The 17,615-nt window shown below is 43.3% G+C and overlaps 1 protein-coding gene across 1 annotated transcript in view; it reads left to right on the top strand.

The window, feature by feature from the left end:
* The window catches only part of LOC137371234 (FRAS1-related extracellular matrix protein 2-like), a 280,561-nt gene that overhangs the window by 125,345 nt on the left and 137,601 nt on the right, over positions 1-17,615 (top strand). Inside the window, exon 6 of the mRNA XM_068033445.1 lies at positions 10,014-10,262. Coding sequence (XP_067889546.1) covers positions 10,014-10,262 — 249 coding nt within the window. The remainder of the gene's footprint in view (positions 1-10,013; positions 10,263-17,615) is intronic.

Raw genomic sequence — 17,615 nt, 5'->3', positions numbered from 1 at the left:
TTGTTGTGTTGGGATTCCCACAAATATAATGCAGCAGTGTTGCAGCCTTGCTGCTGGTGTGTAGTGCAGATGTGCATTAGATTTCTCATTGTATGTAGTGTTGTTTGTTGGATTCCCTGTTGGATGTGATGTGTGCATGCTTTCAGCTGCCTAGGCCCTGAGCTCTAAAATTCCCTCCCTAAACCTCCCTGACTTTTTACTCCCTTTAAGACAGTCCTTAAGCTGTGTCAACTAAAACTCAGTTGGTAGCACTCTCACCTGTAAATCATAAGGTTTCAGGTGCAAGTCCTATCCAAGGCCTGAGCACAAAAATCTAGGCTGACACTCCAGTGCAATACTGAGCGAGTGCTGCATTGTCGGAGGTAGCCGTCTTTTGGATGAAATGTTAAACCCCATCGGCCTGCTCAGGTGGATGTAAAAGATCCCATGGCACTATTTGGAAGAGGAGCAGGGGAATTATCCCTGGTGTCCTATCAATTCCTGAATCAACATCACAAAAACAGATTATCTGGTTATTATCACATTGCTGTTTGTGGGAGTTTGCTGTGGGCAAATTGGCTGCCGTGTTTCTTACATTACAACAGTGACTACATTTCAAAAGTACTTAATAGGCTGTAAAATGCTTTGAGATGCCTGGTGGTCATGAAAAGCGTTGTATAATTGCAAATGTTTCTTTCTTTAAAAGCCCCCCTCCTACCTTAATATATCCTTATGTGGCTTGGTATCAAATGTTATCTGATAACGCTATGTGTGTTTTGGATTCCTCATTAGATGTAATGTATGTGCTTGGATTCCTCGCTGGATGTAGTGTGTGTTTTGGATTCCTCACTGGATATTATATTTGTGTGTTGGATTCCTTGCTGTATGTAATGTATGTGTTGGATTCCTTACTGGATTTAATGAGTGTTTGTTGCATTCTTTGCTGGTTGTATGTGTGTGGATTTCTCACTGGATGTATAGTCTGTGTTCGATTCCTCTTTGAATGTAATGTGTGTGTTGGATTCCTCACTGGATGTAGTGTGCGTGTGTCAAATTCCTTGCTGGATGTGTGTTGGATTTCTTATTAGATATATGTAATGAGTTATTTATGTTGTCTGATGCAACATAAATGAGATGCGTGGAGTCTGATTTGTTGAAGATCATTAACAGGTTTATTAACAGATAAACTATTGTATAATGTACAGAGCAAACTACTTACAGAATCTTCCTCTAGGTGTTACAGTTGCAGAGTGACTCTGGCTTGTAGTCACATCCTGGTACTTAGCTCATTATCATACTGAGATCTTAAAGGGATATCACTCTTAAGGCAATCATACAACAATATAGGGCTGGATTTTTAGCCCATACCAGTGGCAGGAACGGAGGCAAACAGGTGCGTAATTTTGCATCACCAGCCTGTGGGCTGGTTCCCCAGCTCCATCCCTCCCCAAGCCATTTTCCCAGAGGTGGGATGGGGGGGTGGGGGTTGGGTGGAAGACTACTGCCCACAAGCAGCGAGTAGCCAATTAAACCACTTAAGGGCTATTAAGGCCTGTTAACGGAGGCCAACTAAGATTTTCCATTCAGCCTCCAGGTTCCCGCTGGTGGTGTGGGACAGTACAGCTGCTGGAGGCGGCCTCCTGGTGTCAGACCAGCAGATCAGCGCTTCATGCAGGCTTGGAGGCCCCCACTGCCTGCCTGAGGTTCAGCAGCAGCCGCAGATCGCCCTGTGGCGACATTGCATCAAATGTCTTTTGGAAATCCATGTACACCACATCAACAGCATTGCCCTGTTACCTTTTGCGAAAACTCCAGCAAGTTAGTTAAACATGATTTTCCCTTGACGAATCCATGCTGACTTTCCTTAATTAACCTGCATTTGTCCATGTGACGATTGATTTGGTCCCGAATTATTGTTTCGAGAAGTTTCCCCACCACCGAAGTTAAACTGACTGGCCTGTAGTTGCTGGGCTTATCTTTACATCCTTTTTTGAACAAGGGTGTAATGTTTTTAAACGTGAAAAAGTTGGAGAGAGGGCCCTCCATTTTGGGGCACCCTCTCCCTCACTTACCTTTAAGAGCATCTTGCTGCTGCTTTCAAGTCAAGTCATTTTGAAGCACAATGTTACATGAATCAAAACTGCATTCAGTTCATTAAAATCCCACTTTTTAGCTGATGACAATGGGTGTTAACATGACCCCGTAAGTCACACTTTGCATTGTATTGCGGACGGCTGCTTTGTACATTAGCGCCTTCCTGTTTCTTGAAAGGTGCTTGTTTTTGTATTAGAGGAGGAGACATGGTTTTGAAACCCCTTCCAGATTCTATTAAATAACTGTGGCCATTTTTGTTTCATGACCTAATTGTTCTGTACAGTTCATAAAAGAAACTTCACAGCACCAATGCTGTTAATTTCCACTAAAGGTTTTCAACAGGAAGATCCAGTAATACAATTCTTTTCTTTGTGCTACAGCTGACAGCTGTTGAGTCAGATTTAGCATCCATTTAATGTCAAGTTACCGAGCAAACCAAAACTCTGCTGCTTTGAAGTGAGATGCGGTGAGGTTTAAATTTATTGTTACTTCTGCTCAATGCATCTCACTCAGGTGGAATTACTTTCACAAAATATCCTGTTCTCAACTTTTACTCTGAGGTTCACAGGAGACATTTTATAGGGAGTTGACTGTACCCTGTTGCCTGATAGGCTCCTAAAGGATCCATTGCCAAAAGCCAAGAATTCTAGAGTATGTGTGAGAATTTCTGAGCAGAATACTTTGCAGGATAGATAATATAATATGGAATTTGTGTACTTTGAATTTGATCATAATCATTGGTATTATCTAATCATAATATTTGGTATGATAAACTTTATCATGCCTCTGGGGAAATGTCTCAAAACTTTACAAAAAATATTTAAAATACAGTCACTGTTATGGTGAAAAAGGTGGCAGCCAGTTTTGTACATAGCAAGATCCCACAAACAACAATGCGTTGATTGACTAGAGCTGATCTGTTTTGATGGTATTTGTTAAAGGAAGAATATTGGCCAGAACACTGTAAGAACACCCTACTCTTTTTTGACTAGTATCATTAGATTTGTAACATCGACATGAAAAGGGATTACCTGGGTCTCGTTATAACTTCTCATCTGAAGGCTGTCACCTCTGACAGTGCAGCACTTCCTCAGTAGTGCAAAGGAATGTCAACTTAGGTTACATACTCTAGTCTGGAATTGGGTGTAAACTGACAAACTTCTGATTGAAATGCAAGAGTTGGTGGTGTAGTGACAATTTTAGAAGTGTGTATACTGTATATTGTAGTGGTAAATTCACTTCTGGGGGACTCTGGAGGGATACCCTTTCAGAACAACCTTGGGGGTGATCAGAGGCCACAGGGCACTGATGGGCAGATTGGAGATCTCAGGTGGGGTGGGGTGGAGTGGGTGGCGAGGAGATTGGAAGGGTTGGGGGTGGTATCCAAGTGCAGGGGTTGGCATGTGCCTCCTGGATCCAACAATCCTCACCTTGCTGCAGCTTCCGGGTTTTCCCAAGGTTTGGGAAACCTGGCCATCCAGAGTTAAATTCAAAATGGTGCATAAAAATGAGATACACAGCCTTATTTATAGTATTTAAAGTTCGTTGGATCCCCCACCACCCCCAGCGTCACATCTCCATTAAAACTGACACAAACCTGCCCAATTTTGGGGTTAAAATTTCCCTCTTGTTGCTACAGTAAAAGCTAAAATAATTGAATGCAGCTAAAGCTCAATTGTCATTTGGATTTCCATAAACTGTAATCGTGGATGTATGAAATGTTCATACATTGTCCTCCTGAACTATGAAAAACAGTTATAGATCTTGTCCTTTCAAACACTAGCATGGTTGATTGAATGGTAGGTTTTAAGTCTGGGAACAATTTGGTGTGATAAGTTAAGTTTCACTCAAGAAGCACAAGAGCACAACATTTAAGGTTACATGGTTTAAAGGCAGTCTTTCTAAAGCGTAACAGTCTAGTGACCACACCACTTTAATTGGGAATCTTGATAATTCTGGTTAAATAGTAAATGAGTTATGGAGGGCACACTATTAGCTCTTGTTCTATAACGTGGTGATTACAGCAATATAGTTTATGAAAGATTGTTATAATGGGCCTGCATGCAATAAGTCTGAAAACTTGACCCTGTATCTGAGTGAGAACATTATCATGAGCAAAGTACAGTGGGCACCATTTAAGAGAAACACCTATCCTGGTTTCATGCTGTACCAGCACAGCAGTAAGATGTTGCCCCAGTTTCCTATTTATAATTTAAATTTCACACTTAAGGGGCTGAATTTTCCCAGCCGCAGGGTGGTGGGCTTGGAGGCAGGGGGCACATGCGGGTGTGAAAATAGCAGTGAACTGCATCAGGAAGGCTCCCGATGCATTCCCGCTACCGGGGAAGTTTCCCAGATGCAGGCTGTGATGCAGATTGGGATTGGCTGGCCGCAGAAATTATGACCCCAATCAGGAGCAGATTTTCCAGCTCATTGGCATTTTGCTGGCAGTGGAGCGGACTCCTGCGGTGTGGGGAGCCCACCAGCTCAATGGAGGCAGCCTCTCCGCGGCAGGCTGGGGGAGGGGGCCTTAGGAATTGGAGGCACCATCCCCCGAAGAGGGGGCCGCCAGCAGCAAAGGCCACACTTGTGGCCCAAACGCTCCGCTCCGCTCCTCTCCGCTCCAAGGGGCCTGCCTTCTTGGCCCTTCTGAATTTTAAAAAATTTATGCCTGTGAAGGTGCCTCCATTTTAAGGCGCACTCGAGATCTCCTACCTACCTCAGCAGCACCACCTTTCCCAATGGGAATGCCGAGGCTCCAGAGCTGCCAGCCCTCTGATTTGGTTTGCAGCATTGGGATCCGATCCCACCCACCGTCCTTAATAGGACGGCAAGCGCGAAGGCGGCGAATTATTGAAGTCGCATCCAGGAAAATAGCTCCCTCAGTCTGGTTCCCGGCAAGTCCAAGCTCAGGACCCTTCTTTGCTTCCAATGCCCATGGGAAATTCCTGCCCAATAGGCTGCATTTACTTCTCTTGCCACCGAAAGCGGCGGCGGGTGAAAAAATGGCATCTCACACAAGCGGGCCACGCGCCGCTATGCCGCCACGATCTAGAGCACGGCGGCTCATCTGCATAAAAACAAGAAATGCTGGAACCACTCAGCAGGTCTGGCAGCATCTGTGAAAAGAGAAGCAGAGTTAACGTTTCGGGTCAGTGACCCGTCATCTGCATATGTTGGATGGTCCGGCCCCGGCCCCGGCCCCCATTACGTTGCAGGGCGGGCTCTGCAATACTGGCAACGGAGTCAGCTGCCTCGGCGCAGGCATTGCCGCCATTTTTAAAGGCCTGCCAGACCCGCACATACTTCTGTAAATTATTCAAGATACTGATAAAAGTTATTTCATTCCAAAAAAAAAATTTGATCTTTATATTTGGCTTCAACTTGAGGGAGTGAGGGGATAGTCCTTTATTCTCATTATTATTATTTATTAAAGTTCTTATAACCTCTTAATAATAACAATCAGCTCCTCTCAACTGTTTTTATTTTTTTAAATTCTGTTTTACCTAGGACCGTGTATGGCTTGTAGGTCGAGAGTACATTTTTAGTTTATTTTTCATTTCACACAAACATTTAGTTGTTTTAGCTGTTTTGTTGCCATGCCACTATGATATAATGCAGGCTGGTTGAAGCCCATAACCAACCCCCCCACCCCCCATACAAAGAAAATAAATGTTTGCCCCATTACCCCCACCAAAACACTTACATTTAATATGAGACCTATCCCCCCAACTGCACAAAGGGCAGAGGTCACCCCTTCCCCCACCCCAAAACAACACTTGCAGAGTTGACCCACCCATTACGCAAAAATCTTAGGTTCCCCCTTCCCTACCTAGGTGGCACCAGCTTTCCCTGGACAGGAATGTGAAGGCATGTGAGTGCTGGCTGTTGCATGGAGGATAGCAGACAGCTGGCAAGATCGCAGTGAAAGGTCTGTTAATTTATTCATGTCCTTTATTTAAATATTTAAAATTGGGTACCGTCTCCAAGCAGTGAGGGGCACCACGGAGCCGTACCGCTGCCGGGAAGATCGGGCCCAGCTATCGCGGCATCAGAATCCTTGGCGGGCCGCTGCTGGTGCGAGCTTCTGACCGCACCCCTCTCCCCCCACCCCCCCATCCCCCACCACCAGGAGCTGAACAAAATTCAGTCCAATGTTTCTGTAATAAATTAGCATTGTATATGGTTTTTTTTGTTCCTTCATGGGATGTGGGCATCACTGGCTAGGCCAGCATTTATTGCTCATCTCTAATTACCCTTAAGAAGGTGGTGGTGAGCTGTCTTCTTGAACCGCTGCAGTTCTTGGGGTGTAGGTGCACCCACAGTTCTGTTAGGAAGGGAGTTCCAGGATTTTGACCCAGCGACAGTGAAGGAACAGCAGTATAGTTCCAAGACACGATGGTGCATGGTTTGGAGGGGAACTTGCAGGTGGTGATGTTCCCATGTGTCTGCTGCTCTTGTCCTTCTGGGTGGTAGAGGTCATGGGTTTGGAAGATGCTGTCAAATGAGCCTTGGTGAGTTGCTGCAGTGCATCTCGTAGACAGTACACACTGCTGCCACTGTGCGTTGGTGGTGAAGTGAGTGAATGTTGAGGTTGGTGGATGGGGTGTCAATCAGGCAGGCTGCTTTGTCCTTGATGGTGTTGAGTTTTTTGAGTGTTGTTGGATCTGCACCCATCCATCCAGGCAAGTGGAGAGTATTCCATCACACTCCAGACTTATGCCTTGTAGATGGTTGTCAGGCTCTGGGGAGACAGGAGCTGAGTTATTCTCTGCAGAATTCCTAGCCTCTGACCTGCTCTTGTAGCCACAGCATTTAGGTGGCTGGTCCAGTTCAGTTTCTGCTCAATGGTAGCCCCCAGGATGTTGATAGTGGGGGATTCAGTGATGGAAATGTCATTGAACATCAAGGGGAGAGGGTTAGATTCTCTCTTGTTTGAGAAGGTCATTGCCTGTCACTTGTGTGGAGCGAATGTTACTTGCCACTTATCAGCCCAAGCCTGGATATTGTCAGGTCTTGCTGCATCTGGACATGGGCTGCTTCAGTATCTGAGGAGTTGCGAATGGTGCTGAACATTGTGCAATCATCAGTGAACATCCCCACTTCTGACCTTATGATGGAGGGAAGGTCATTGATGAAGCAGCTGAAGATGGTTGGGCCTAGGACACTACCCTGAGGAAGCCCTGCATTGATATCCTGGGACTAAGATGATTGAGCTCCCACAACCATAATCATCTTCCTTTATGCTAGGTTTGACTCCAACCAGCAGAGAGTTCTCCCCCTGATTCCCATTGACTCCAGTTCTGCTCGGGCGCCTTGATGCCATATTAAGTCAAATGCTACCTTGATGTCAAGGGAGTCACTCGCACCTCACCTCTGGAGTTCAGCTCTTTTGTCCATGTTTGGACCAAGGCTGTAATGAGGTCAGGAGCTGAGTGGCCCTGGTGGAACACAACTGAGCGTCAGTGAGCAGGTTATTGCTGAGCAAGTGCTGCTTGATAGCACTGTTGATGACCTCTTCCATCACTTTGCTGATGATCGAGTGCAGACTGATGGGGCGGAAGTTGGCTATGTTGGATTTGCTCTGCTTTTTTGTGCACATGACATACCTGGGCAATTTTCCACATTGCCAAGTAGATGCCAGTGTTGTAGCTGCACTGGAACAGCTTGGCTAGGGACGCAGCTAGTTCTGGAGCACGTCTTCAGTACTATTATCGGAATGTTGTCAGGGCCCATAGCCTTTGCAGTATCCAGTGCCTTCAGTCGTTTCTTGATATCACGTGGAGTGAATCGGATTGGCTGAAGACTGGCATCTGCGATGCTGGAGACCTCAGGAGGAGGCCGAGATGGATCATCCAGTCGGCACTAGGCTGATGATAGATACAAATGTTTCAGCTTTGTCTTTTGACTGATGTGCTGGTCTCCCCCATCCTGAGGATGGGGATATTTGTGGAGTCTCCTCCTCCTGTTAGTTGTTTAATTGTCCACCGCTATTCACAACTGGACGTGGCAGGACTGCAGAGCTTAGATCTGATCCATTGGTTGTGGGACTGCTTTGCCCTGTCTATTGCATACTGCTTCCACTGTTCGGCATGCAAGTAGTCCTGTGTTGTAGTTTCACCAGGCTGACACCTCATTTTTATGTATGCCTAGTGCTGCTCCTGGCATGCCCTCTTGCACTCTTCATTGAACCAGGGTTGGTTCCCCGGCTTGATGGTAATGATAGAATGTGGGATATGCTGGGCCAAAAGGTTACAGATTGTGGTTGAATACAGTTCTGCTGCTGCTGATGGCCCACAGCGTCTCATGGATGCCCACTTCTGAGTTGCTAGATCTGTTCAAAATCTATCCCATTTAGCATGGTGGTAGTGCCACACAACACAGCATTCCATGCAGCAAATTGAGCCACGTTGTAAACAAGTAGTTATCTTTATTAGATGAAAAGCCTGGATACTTAATATCATTATTTATTATGATTTGAAATGTCTTACAAATGTTATCAGATAGCTGATTGGATCATCACAGGTGTGCGGATTACCATATCATTTCCCCGAACAAGGTTCGGCGTTAACAGAAGAAGGGCAATATTGGATGAGCCACCCACTATACACAGCACCTGATAGTTAACTCTGTTAACTGCAATGGAACTGAATATCAGGCACTGCGTATAACAGGCGGGCGATCCGATACCGTCCATCTTGTGTCACTTTCAGGAATGAATTCCAACCCCAGGGAATTAATTATAAATAAAAACAGGAAGTGCTGGAAACACTCAGCAGGTCTAACAGCATCTGTGGAGAGAGAAACAGAGTTAATGTTTCAGGTCAGTGACCTTTCATCAAAACTGGCAAAGGTTAGAATTGTAAAAGGCTTTGAGCAAGTGGAAGGTGGGGCGAGGAGAACAAAAGGGAAAGTGTGAGATAGGGCGGAGGACAGGAAAGATTAAATGACAGAGATGTCATGGAATAAAAGGCAAAGGGAGTGGTAATAGCCATAGTAAAATACAAAGCATTAGTCCAGAGAGTGTTAATGGCAGAATAATGAACAGCCCTGTCCGAAAGCAAAAACATAAAAAACAATTTTAAGACAGACACATGGTTATAAAATAAATATATATTTTTTTAAATGGCAGTCATGCTCTGAATTCATTAAACTCAATATTGAGTCCAGAAGGCTGTCGAGTGCCTAATCAGAAGATAAGGTGCTGTTCCTCGAGCTTGCCTTGAGCTTCACTGGAACACTGCAGCAGTCCAAGGACAGAAATGTGAGTGTGAGAGTAGGGTGGTGAATTAAAGTGGTAAGCAACCATAAGCTCAGGGTCATGCTTTCGGACTGAGCGGAGGTGTTCCACAAAGTGGTCACACAATCTGCGTTTGGTCTCCCCAATTTAGAGGAGACTGCATTGTGAGTAGCAAATACAGTATATTAAATTGAAAGAAGTACAAGTAAATCGATGTTTCACTTGGAAGGATTGTTTGGGGCCTTGGATGGTGAGGAGGTAAAAGAACAGGTATTACACCTCCTGCAATTGCATGGGAAGGTGCCGTGGGAAGGGGATGAGGTGTTGGGGGTGATGGAAGAGTGGAACGGGTGTCGCGGAGGGATCGGTCCCTTAGGAACGCTGACAGGGGAGGGAAGGGGAAGATGTGTTAGGTGGTGGCATCATGCTGGAGGTGGCGGAAATGGTGGAGGTTGATCCTTTGGATGTGGAGGCTGGTGGTGTGGAAAGTGAGGACAAGGGAAACCCTGTCGCAGTTCTTGGAGGGAGTGGAAGGGGTGAGGGCAGAAGTGCGGGAAATGGGTCAGACAAGCTCGAATACATTGAGAGGAAATCCTCGGTTGAGGGAAAAGAGAATTAATTTTTAGATCAACACAGAGGAAGAGATTATTTGACTTTGTTTAAATATTTTAATGTGAAATTATTTGATCCTTTATTGCAGGCACTGCAACTGGCACTATTCCATCCAGTGTGCTGTCCTATTCTGACTACATTACTCGATCAGAGGATCACAACAGTGTCATCCGTTTTGACAAGGATGAAACTGAAAAATTGTGCCACATTGTCATCATTGATGATTCCTTGTATGAAAATGAGGAGACCTTAAATGTCACGCTGAGCATGCCCATGGGGGGCAGAATAGGAGTATATCCATCTACTCAGATTATCATCCTACCAGATGCAAATGACGGTAAGACCTAACCTTTTCAGATTTTTGCGTCACATTTCACTGTTTGGTGACTATGGCAACTAATTATGAATACATCTGAACCGGGCTGTTTTGACCCATGTTTGTAATGACCTTTGTTTCTTGTTGGATTACATCAAATTTAAACCATTTACTATTAAAACTATAAAACATCTACAATTATTGCAGGTCGAATACCTGGAACTCGTAAGCATTTCAGTATTGTTGATCACTTTATGTGAATTTGAAAGACATCAAGTAATCCAGTAAATTTAGTCACTTTATGTAGCAGAAACCATGAGTTAATATTTCATTACAGTTGAGGTCCCACAGAATTCTGAACTATGAGAATGGATATGAAACAAAACTCCACATTCTCCAGAATACGTTTGGTCTGCACTAGGCAAACCTTTCATAATAACATAGGATTGGAGGAGCTGGATTGAACAGCTGGTTACAACTGTCTTTTGTACCTGTCACCCTTGAAGTCTCCAGTTTGATTCTCTGTACAGAATGAACACGCTGTCTTATCTAACAGATGGGCATGGGATTGGAAGGTAAGTCTGGCAGTCTTAGCTAATTAGATTAGATTAGAGATACAGCACTGAAACAGGCCCTTCGGCCCACCAAGTCTGTGCCGACCATCAACCACCCATTTATACTTTCTTTCTTTTGGGCCTCCTTATCTCGAGAGACAATGGATACGCGCCTGGAGGTGGTCAGTGGTTTGTGAAGCAGCGCCTGGAGTGGCTATAAAGGCCAATTCTGGAGTGACAGGCTCTTCCACAGGTGCTGCAGAGAAATTTGTTTGTTGGGGCTGTTGCACAGTTGGCTCTCCCCTTGCGCCTCTGTCTTTTTTCCTGCCAACTACTAAGTCTCTTCGACTCGCCACAATTTAGCCCTGTCTTTATGGCTGCCCGCCAGCTCTGGCGAATGCTGGCAACTGACTCCCCATTTATACTAATCCTACACTAATCCCATATTCCTACCAAACATCCCCATCTGTCCCTATATTTCCCTACCACCTACCTATACTAGTGACAATTTATAATGGCCAATTTACCTACCAACCTGCAAGTCTTTTGGCTTGTGGGAGGAAACCGGAGCACCCGGAGAAAACCCACGCAGACACAGGGAGAACTTGCAAACTCCACACAGGCAGTACCCACAATCGAACCCGGGTCCCTGGAGCTGTGAGGCTGCAGTGCTAACCACTGCGCCACTGTGCTGCCTAATGTTGTGGTTACTATTTAAATAGTTTTAATATTTAATTTTAATATTTCCCATCACTTCAAAATGGTCTCTGCCTTACTTATTACTTATAACTTTTGAATGAATAGAAATCATGATCTCAATAAAATCTCCAAAGCACTAAATTTAACTCTAATTCAGCATTCTTGGGTCTAACAGGCATGAGATTAAGAAAATGGAGAATGAGAGATGCTAACAGATTATGCTTGTACTCTTTAGTAAATGCCTCGCAACGAAAGCCAACGTTGTTGCTGCTCTGTGTCAGTAGCTGACCTGAGGTTGCTTCGTACTTTTACTGACTGACAAATGAAAATAAGTTCGATGTTTGATGTGATCATCTGGGTTGTTCAGCGAGGTAAAATCTAACACCTGAAGTAGATTTTCTGAAAGAAACCATAGAAATGTCACAGCACAGAAAGAGGCCATTCAACCCATTGTGGTTGCGCCGGCTGAAAAAACTAGCCGCCGAATCTAATTCCACCTTCCAGTACCTGGTCCACAGCCTTGCAGGTTACAGCACTTCAGGTACAGGTCCAGGTACCTTTTAATAAGTTGAGGGTTTCCGCCTCCACCACTGATCCGGGCAGTGAATTCCAGACACCCACCATCCTCTGGGTGAATAAGTTTATTTTCATGCCCCCTCTAATCCTTCTACCAGTCACCTTAAATCCGTGCCCCCAGGTTTCCCTCCACTAGGGAAAACAGAGCCTCCCTGTCTACTCTATCTAGGCCTCTCATAATTTTGTGCACCTCAATTAAGTGACCCCTTAGCCTCCTCTAATCTAAGGAAAACAACCCTAGCCGATCCAATCTTTCCTCATAGCTGCAACTTTCAAGCCCTGACAACATTCTTGTAAATCTCCTCTGTACTGTCTCCAGAGCAATTATGTCCTTCCTGTAATGTGACCAGAACTGTATGCAATACTTCAGCTGTGGCCTAACCAGCATTTTATACAGTTGCAGCACTACATCCCTGCTTTTGTATTCTATACCTCAGCCAATAAGGAAAGCATTCCATATGCCTCCTTCACCACTTTATCTACCTGTCTTGCCACCTTCAGGGACCTGTGGACATGCAATCTAAGGTCTCTCACTTCTTCTACCCGTCTCATTTATTGTGTATTCCCTTGCTTTGTTTGCCCTTCCCAAATGCATTACTTCACAATTCTCCGAATTGAATTCCATTTGCCACTTTTCCACCCACTCACCCAAACCATTGATATAATTCTGGAGTCTACAGCTATCCTCTTCACTAGCAACTACACAGACAATTTTTGTGTCATCTGCAAATTTCCCAATCATGCCTCCCACATTTAAGTCCAAATCATTAATATATGCCAGAAACAGCAAGGGACCCTACACTGAACCCTGTGGAACGCCACTGGAAACCGCTTTCCATTCGCAAAAACATCCGTCGACCATTACCCTTTGTTTCCTGTCATTGAGCCAATTTTAGATCCAACTTGCCACATTCCCCTGTATCCCATGAGCTTTTATTCTTTTGACCAGTCTGCCAATTGGGACCTTGTCAAATGCCTTACTAAAATCCATGTAGAGCACATCCACTGCACTACCCTCATCAATCCTCTTGTTAAATTGAAAGGATGGTAGTCTGTAATCTGTCTGAAAATACCTCGTATAACTGACCATTAGCCAGCCTAGCACATTTAGATTTTTAACATCTGTGAATTACCTGGGAATATTCTTGCACCAAATACTTGTGGCATTTTTTTATTTGTTCAAGGGATGTGGCATCACTGACAAGGCCAATATTTGTTGCCCATCCCTAATTGCCTTGAGAAGGGCATTAGAAATGCATTTAGGTACAGTGTGTCTATTGTGTAGTTTATTTGACATGTGGAATTTAAAATGGTTCTTGAAAGAAGCATTATTCTTTTACATATAACTCATCATTAATCAAAGATTTAACTTTTCTTCATGAGTGATAAATGTTTTATTGAAACAAAGCTTGCCCATTTGTCATTATCACAGAGTGAGGCTCAGCTTGTAGTCTGACGACTGATGCTTCATCTTGACTACTGAGTCTGCATTCAAGTTGTAAGTGTAAAGAAAACTATTTTTTTTAAGTGCTGTCTGAACGAAGACTTCTGTCACTTTGCTCAACATCTTGCTCAAGATAAACATTCCCTATTTCAGTAGAGATGTATGTTGGTGCACATAATTTATTTCATGTCAGTATGAACAGCAGGCAAGGTATGTTTGGGCAAGAATGATGAAAACCTTGAAGGCCCAGAGAAAGGACTGTTGACTAGAACATCTGGGAAAATTATGGAAAAGCAGCATTTTTTTTATATTTGGGACCAGCAAAATTAATGAGGATGTTCTACTGTCCAGGCAAACTATCAGCTATGCAATTGATATGCAGTGTATTGAACTGCATTCATTTGCTGAATATATTATACTTCTTTTTTCAGCTTATTTTAAATTTAATTTCAGGACCTCAGCAACTTCAATGAATCGCAATAGCCAAAGTTCCAAAGCAAAACAAGTTCTAAGAACTAGTTCTAACCATTGCTTGAGAACTAAAGCAGGGTGACAAAGCTTTTATGTGGGCCACATAGATGCATACCATGAAACACGGGGACGGGATATAGAGTTTAAATCCATGCTCCCACTAAATTTACATATATGACAATCATCGAATCATACAACATGGACAAAGCCCATTCAACCCATCAAGTCTGTGCCGGCCCTTTTGAAGAGCAATCAATTAGTCCCACTCTCTGGCTCATTCTCCATATCCCTACAATTTTTTCTCCTTCAAAGTATTTATCCAATTCCCTTTTGAAGGCCACTGTTGAATCTGTTTCCACCACCATATCAAGCAGTGCATTCCAAATCCTAACCAGTTTTTGCATAAAAGAGATTTTCCTCCTGTCGCCTCTGGTTCTTTTGCCAATCACCTTAAATATGTGCCCTCTGGTTATTGATCCTTCAGCCATTACAAATGATTTTTCTTTATTTATTCTATCTAAACCCTTTATGATTTTAAACATCTCTATCAATCCTCTTGGTCTCCTCTTTCTTTCTTTGGCCTCCTTGTCTCGAGAGACAATGGGTAAGCGCCTGGAGGTGGTCAGTGGTGTCAGTCGCTGTGAGGCAACTATGCTAAGGAGAACAACCCCAGTTTCTCCAGTCTATCCACATAAATGTAGTTCCTTATCTCTGGAACCATTCTAGTAAATCTTTGCTGTACCCTCTCTAAAGCCATCACATCCTTCCTAAACTGTGGTGTCCAGAACTGGATACAATATTCCAGCTGGAGCTCAACTATTATTTTTGTATAACTTCCTGGCTTCTGTATAAGTTACTCTTACAGAGCATGTTATTTTCTTTTAGGCCAGACTCCAATACTAATCAGGCAGAACAGTTCCTGCCTAATTTCTTGGTGTAATGGGTGTATTGTACGCTAAAATCGGTTTCAAAGATTCTTATGACATGAAAAAAAAATCATTAATTTGTCACAACCTGCATGATTGCTTCTTTGAAGAGTGGCTCTTGTTCAGCTGCATCATTCTAGGCTCTTATTTTGATGCTGTTGTGTTAGTTCTGAACTATATTCATTGATATCCTTTGTGTAGTATTTGCAGCAGTTTGCTGAATTTTTTCAGATTGCATATAGGAAGGTGCTCAAGTAAATTCATCTGACACCTGAAACTTACTTTGATTGTCTACATGTGTGCATATATATATATAATATATACATACACACACATTATGGTATATATATATATATGGTGGACTACATTCATTCAGTTTCATCTCATATCTCACCTTTGTCCTTCCTTCTGCATATTTTATCTGACCTCTCCTGATACATGACACCTTATTGACCTCATGTGAGCTGGCTTCTTGCACCTGCTGCACTGTCTCAGCGTTGATTGTATCTCTTTCTGAATATAGCGCACTTTACCATGTATTCTTACCATCTGCTATGATCTTTAAATCTTGATTTATACCTCCACATCTGGAGTGGCTCACAGTGCACTATTTATTCTAGTTAAGTGGTTGTTTAACAGGTTGACATCTCTTGCTGGTCTTTTCCCATTAGCCAGTCGCATATTTTAGTTTTAACACACTCTAATGCATCTTAGCTTCCCAAATATGAACAAAGTTGTATGTTGCTACAAATGCATTAAAAAGCAAAAATGTTAACTGTCAATAAATATACTCCCTGTGCAGAGAATAATTACAACAGTTTATGTTCTCTTCAAGTGAATCAAAATTAATCTCTTGGAAAATTCTAAGCATGGGTGCAATATTGGAACTCTTTACAGTTTTGCCATGGGCAGATAATTAAATTATTAAATCAGTTAATGTTCAAACAAAGTTGTGGATCATATATAAACATCCTTTCCAAGAAAGATAATGTGCTTGCTTGTAATTGTTCGTTCAGAACCTTGTAGGTCTGTTCTCTATATACTACAGAAAACATCGGGATATCTTCCACTGTATTGTCAGCTGTTTGTTTTGTCGTAAACATTGTGACTTTTGTCTGCCACCCTTGTGTATGAGCAGCCTACCTGTCCCTATACACTTCCTCATGGATTTCTTAGTCTCATATCTCATTTATATTAACTGCTCCAATAATAGACTTTAAAGATTGGAATCCATTCAGATGCTGAAAATCTGACCTTTTTACCCGATACATGATACCTGTTACAGCCAGTTTTCAAACAGGCCAATCATACTGTGAGTGAAAGGTTTACAATAGAGATTGACTGGAATTAGGGTCTGCAGTTGACCTGTGTCTTTTAGTGCAGTGCACCACCAAAAAAATGTAAATGGAAAGACAGAGGAAAAGGCTATTCGGCTCATCAAGCCTGTTTCCTTCAACAGTTTGCCATGTTGTGGAATCTTCCCCCACTGTAATTATTTGTCAGAACTGATGAAAGGTCACAGACCTGAAATGTTAACTCTGTTTCTCTGTCCACAGATGCTGCCAGATGTGCTGAGTATTTCCAGCACTTTGTTTTTATTCCAATAAGATGAATTTCTGTGAACTTTCTTTCTGACCTCTTAAAGTAATTAGTTAAAAGTTGAAAGGGAAGATTTTTCTGGGTTTGTGCATTGGATCGGCCGAATATAGCAAATATCAGAAGATTGGACAGGTTAGACTGTATGCCTGTTAAGGACCCCACTCAGAGGAAAATCAGGTACGTTCCTTTATTGGCAGGTCCACCACCCAACCTGGTTTTTCTATATTTGATGTGCTCAAGCTTTCCTGAGCCCAGACCCAGAAACACCTTATTTCTCACCGGCCACAAATGGGGGATATAAAAAGGGCCAAAAAGGTTAGGGCCTTTAGGAGGAGGAAAGGCTCCCCACAGTAACTGGCACTGCTGCGGTTGCAGCTGCTCATCGGTGCAGTGCCTTCCATATTGAGTGGAGCCTCTGGTTCCAAGGGCTACCTGGCACGCCACTTGGAGGCTGCACAATTTCATGGATGGGCTCCTGGCTCGATGGGTGCCCCATACACTGGCTGGAAAATCCAGACGGCATTGGGAGAGTGCCCTTAATTAAGCCCTCAAGTTGTGGAGCCGGCTGGACCGGATTTGCTTCCAATTATTGTACCCTGCTGCCTCCAGGCCCGCCTCCATGAGCCATTGAAAATTCTGCCCATGTTTTTATACGTGTAAGCCTTTTCTGATTTGCTCTTTTTAAAAAAAAACAATCATTTTGACTTCAGGTAAATGAACAAGCCCAACTGAATTACCAATGAATTAGTTTTGGATGTAATTACATGCATTTGAAGATCATTCTAGTGTGTAATATTTTCCTTTCGTTAATAGAATTAATGTAATGATTAGCCAGATCTAAATACTGCATACTTGGCAGATCTGAGAAGGAATTAAACACAGTTTAGTCACAACCATTTACGTTGCATCCTGTTGATCAACTGTGCTTGTTCGTCCACCAGTGGGTAACTTAAACTTTTATACTAAAGTTGTAAATTGGAAAAGATTAGTACTGAGTAGGAATGGAAGAATGGTAGTTCCATACTGTGTAATATTCCAGTTCTATTCTAGCAAGATTTGTGCTCAGTGAATGGGCTTCAGTATCTGGTGTTATACATGAAGTTCT

Source organism: Heterodontus francisci, chromosome 6, assembly GCF_036365525.1.
Source record: "Heterodontus francisci isolate sHetFra1 chromosome 6, sHetFra1.hap1, whole genome shotgun sequence".
Lineage (NCBI taxonomy): Eukaryota > Metazoa > Chordata > Chondrichthyes > Heterodontiformes > Heterodontidae > Heterodontus > Heterodontus francisci.
Note: the sequence above shows the minus strand (reverse complement) of the source record. Positions and strands in the feature narration are given on the sequence as shown.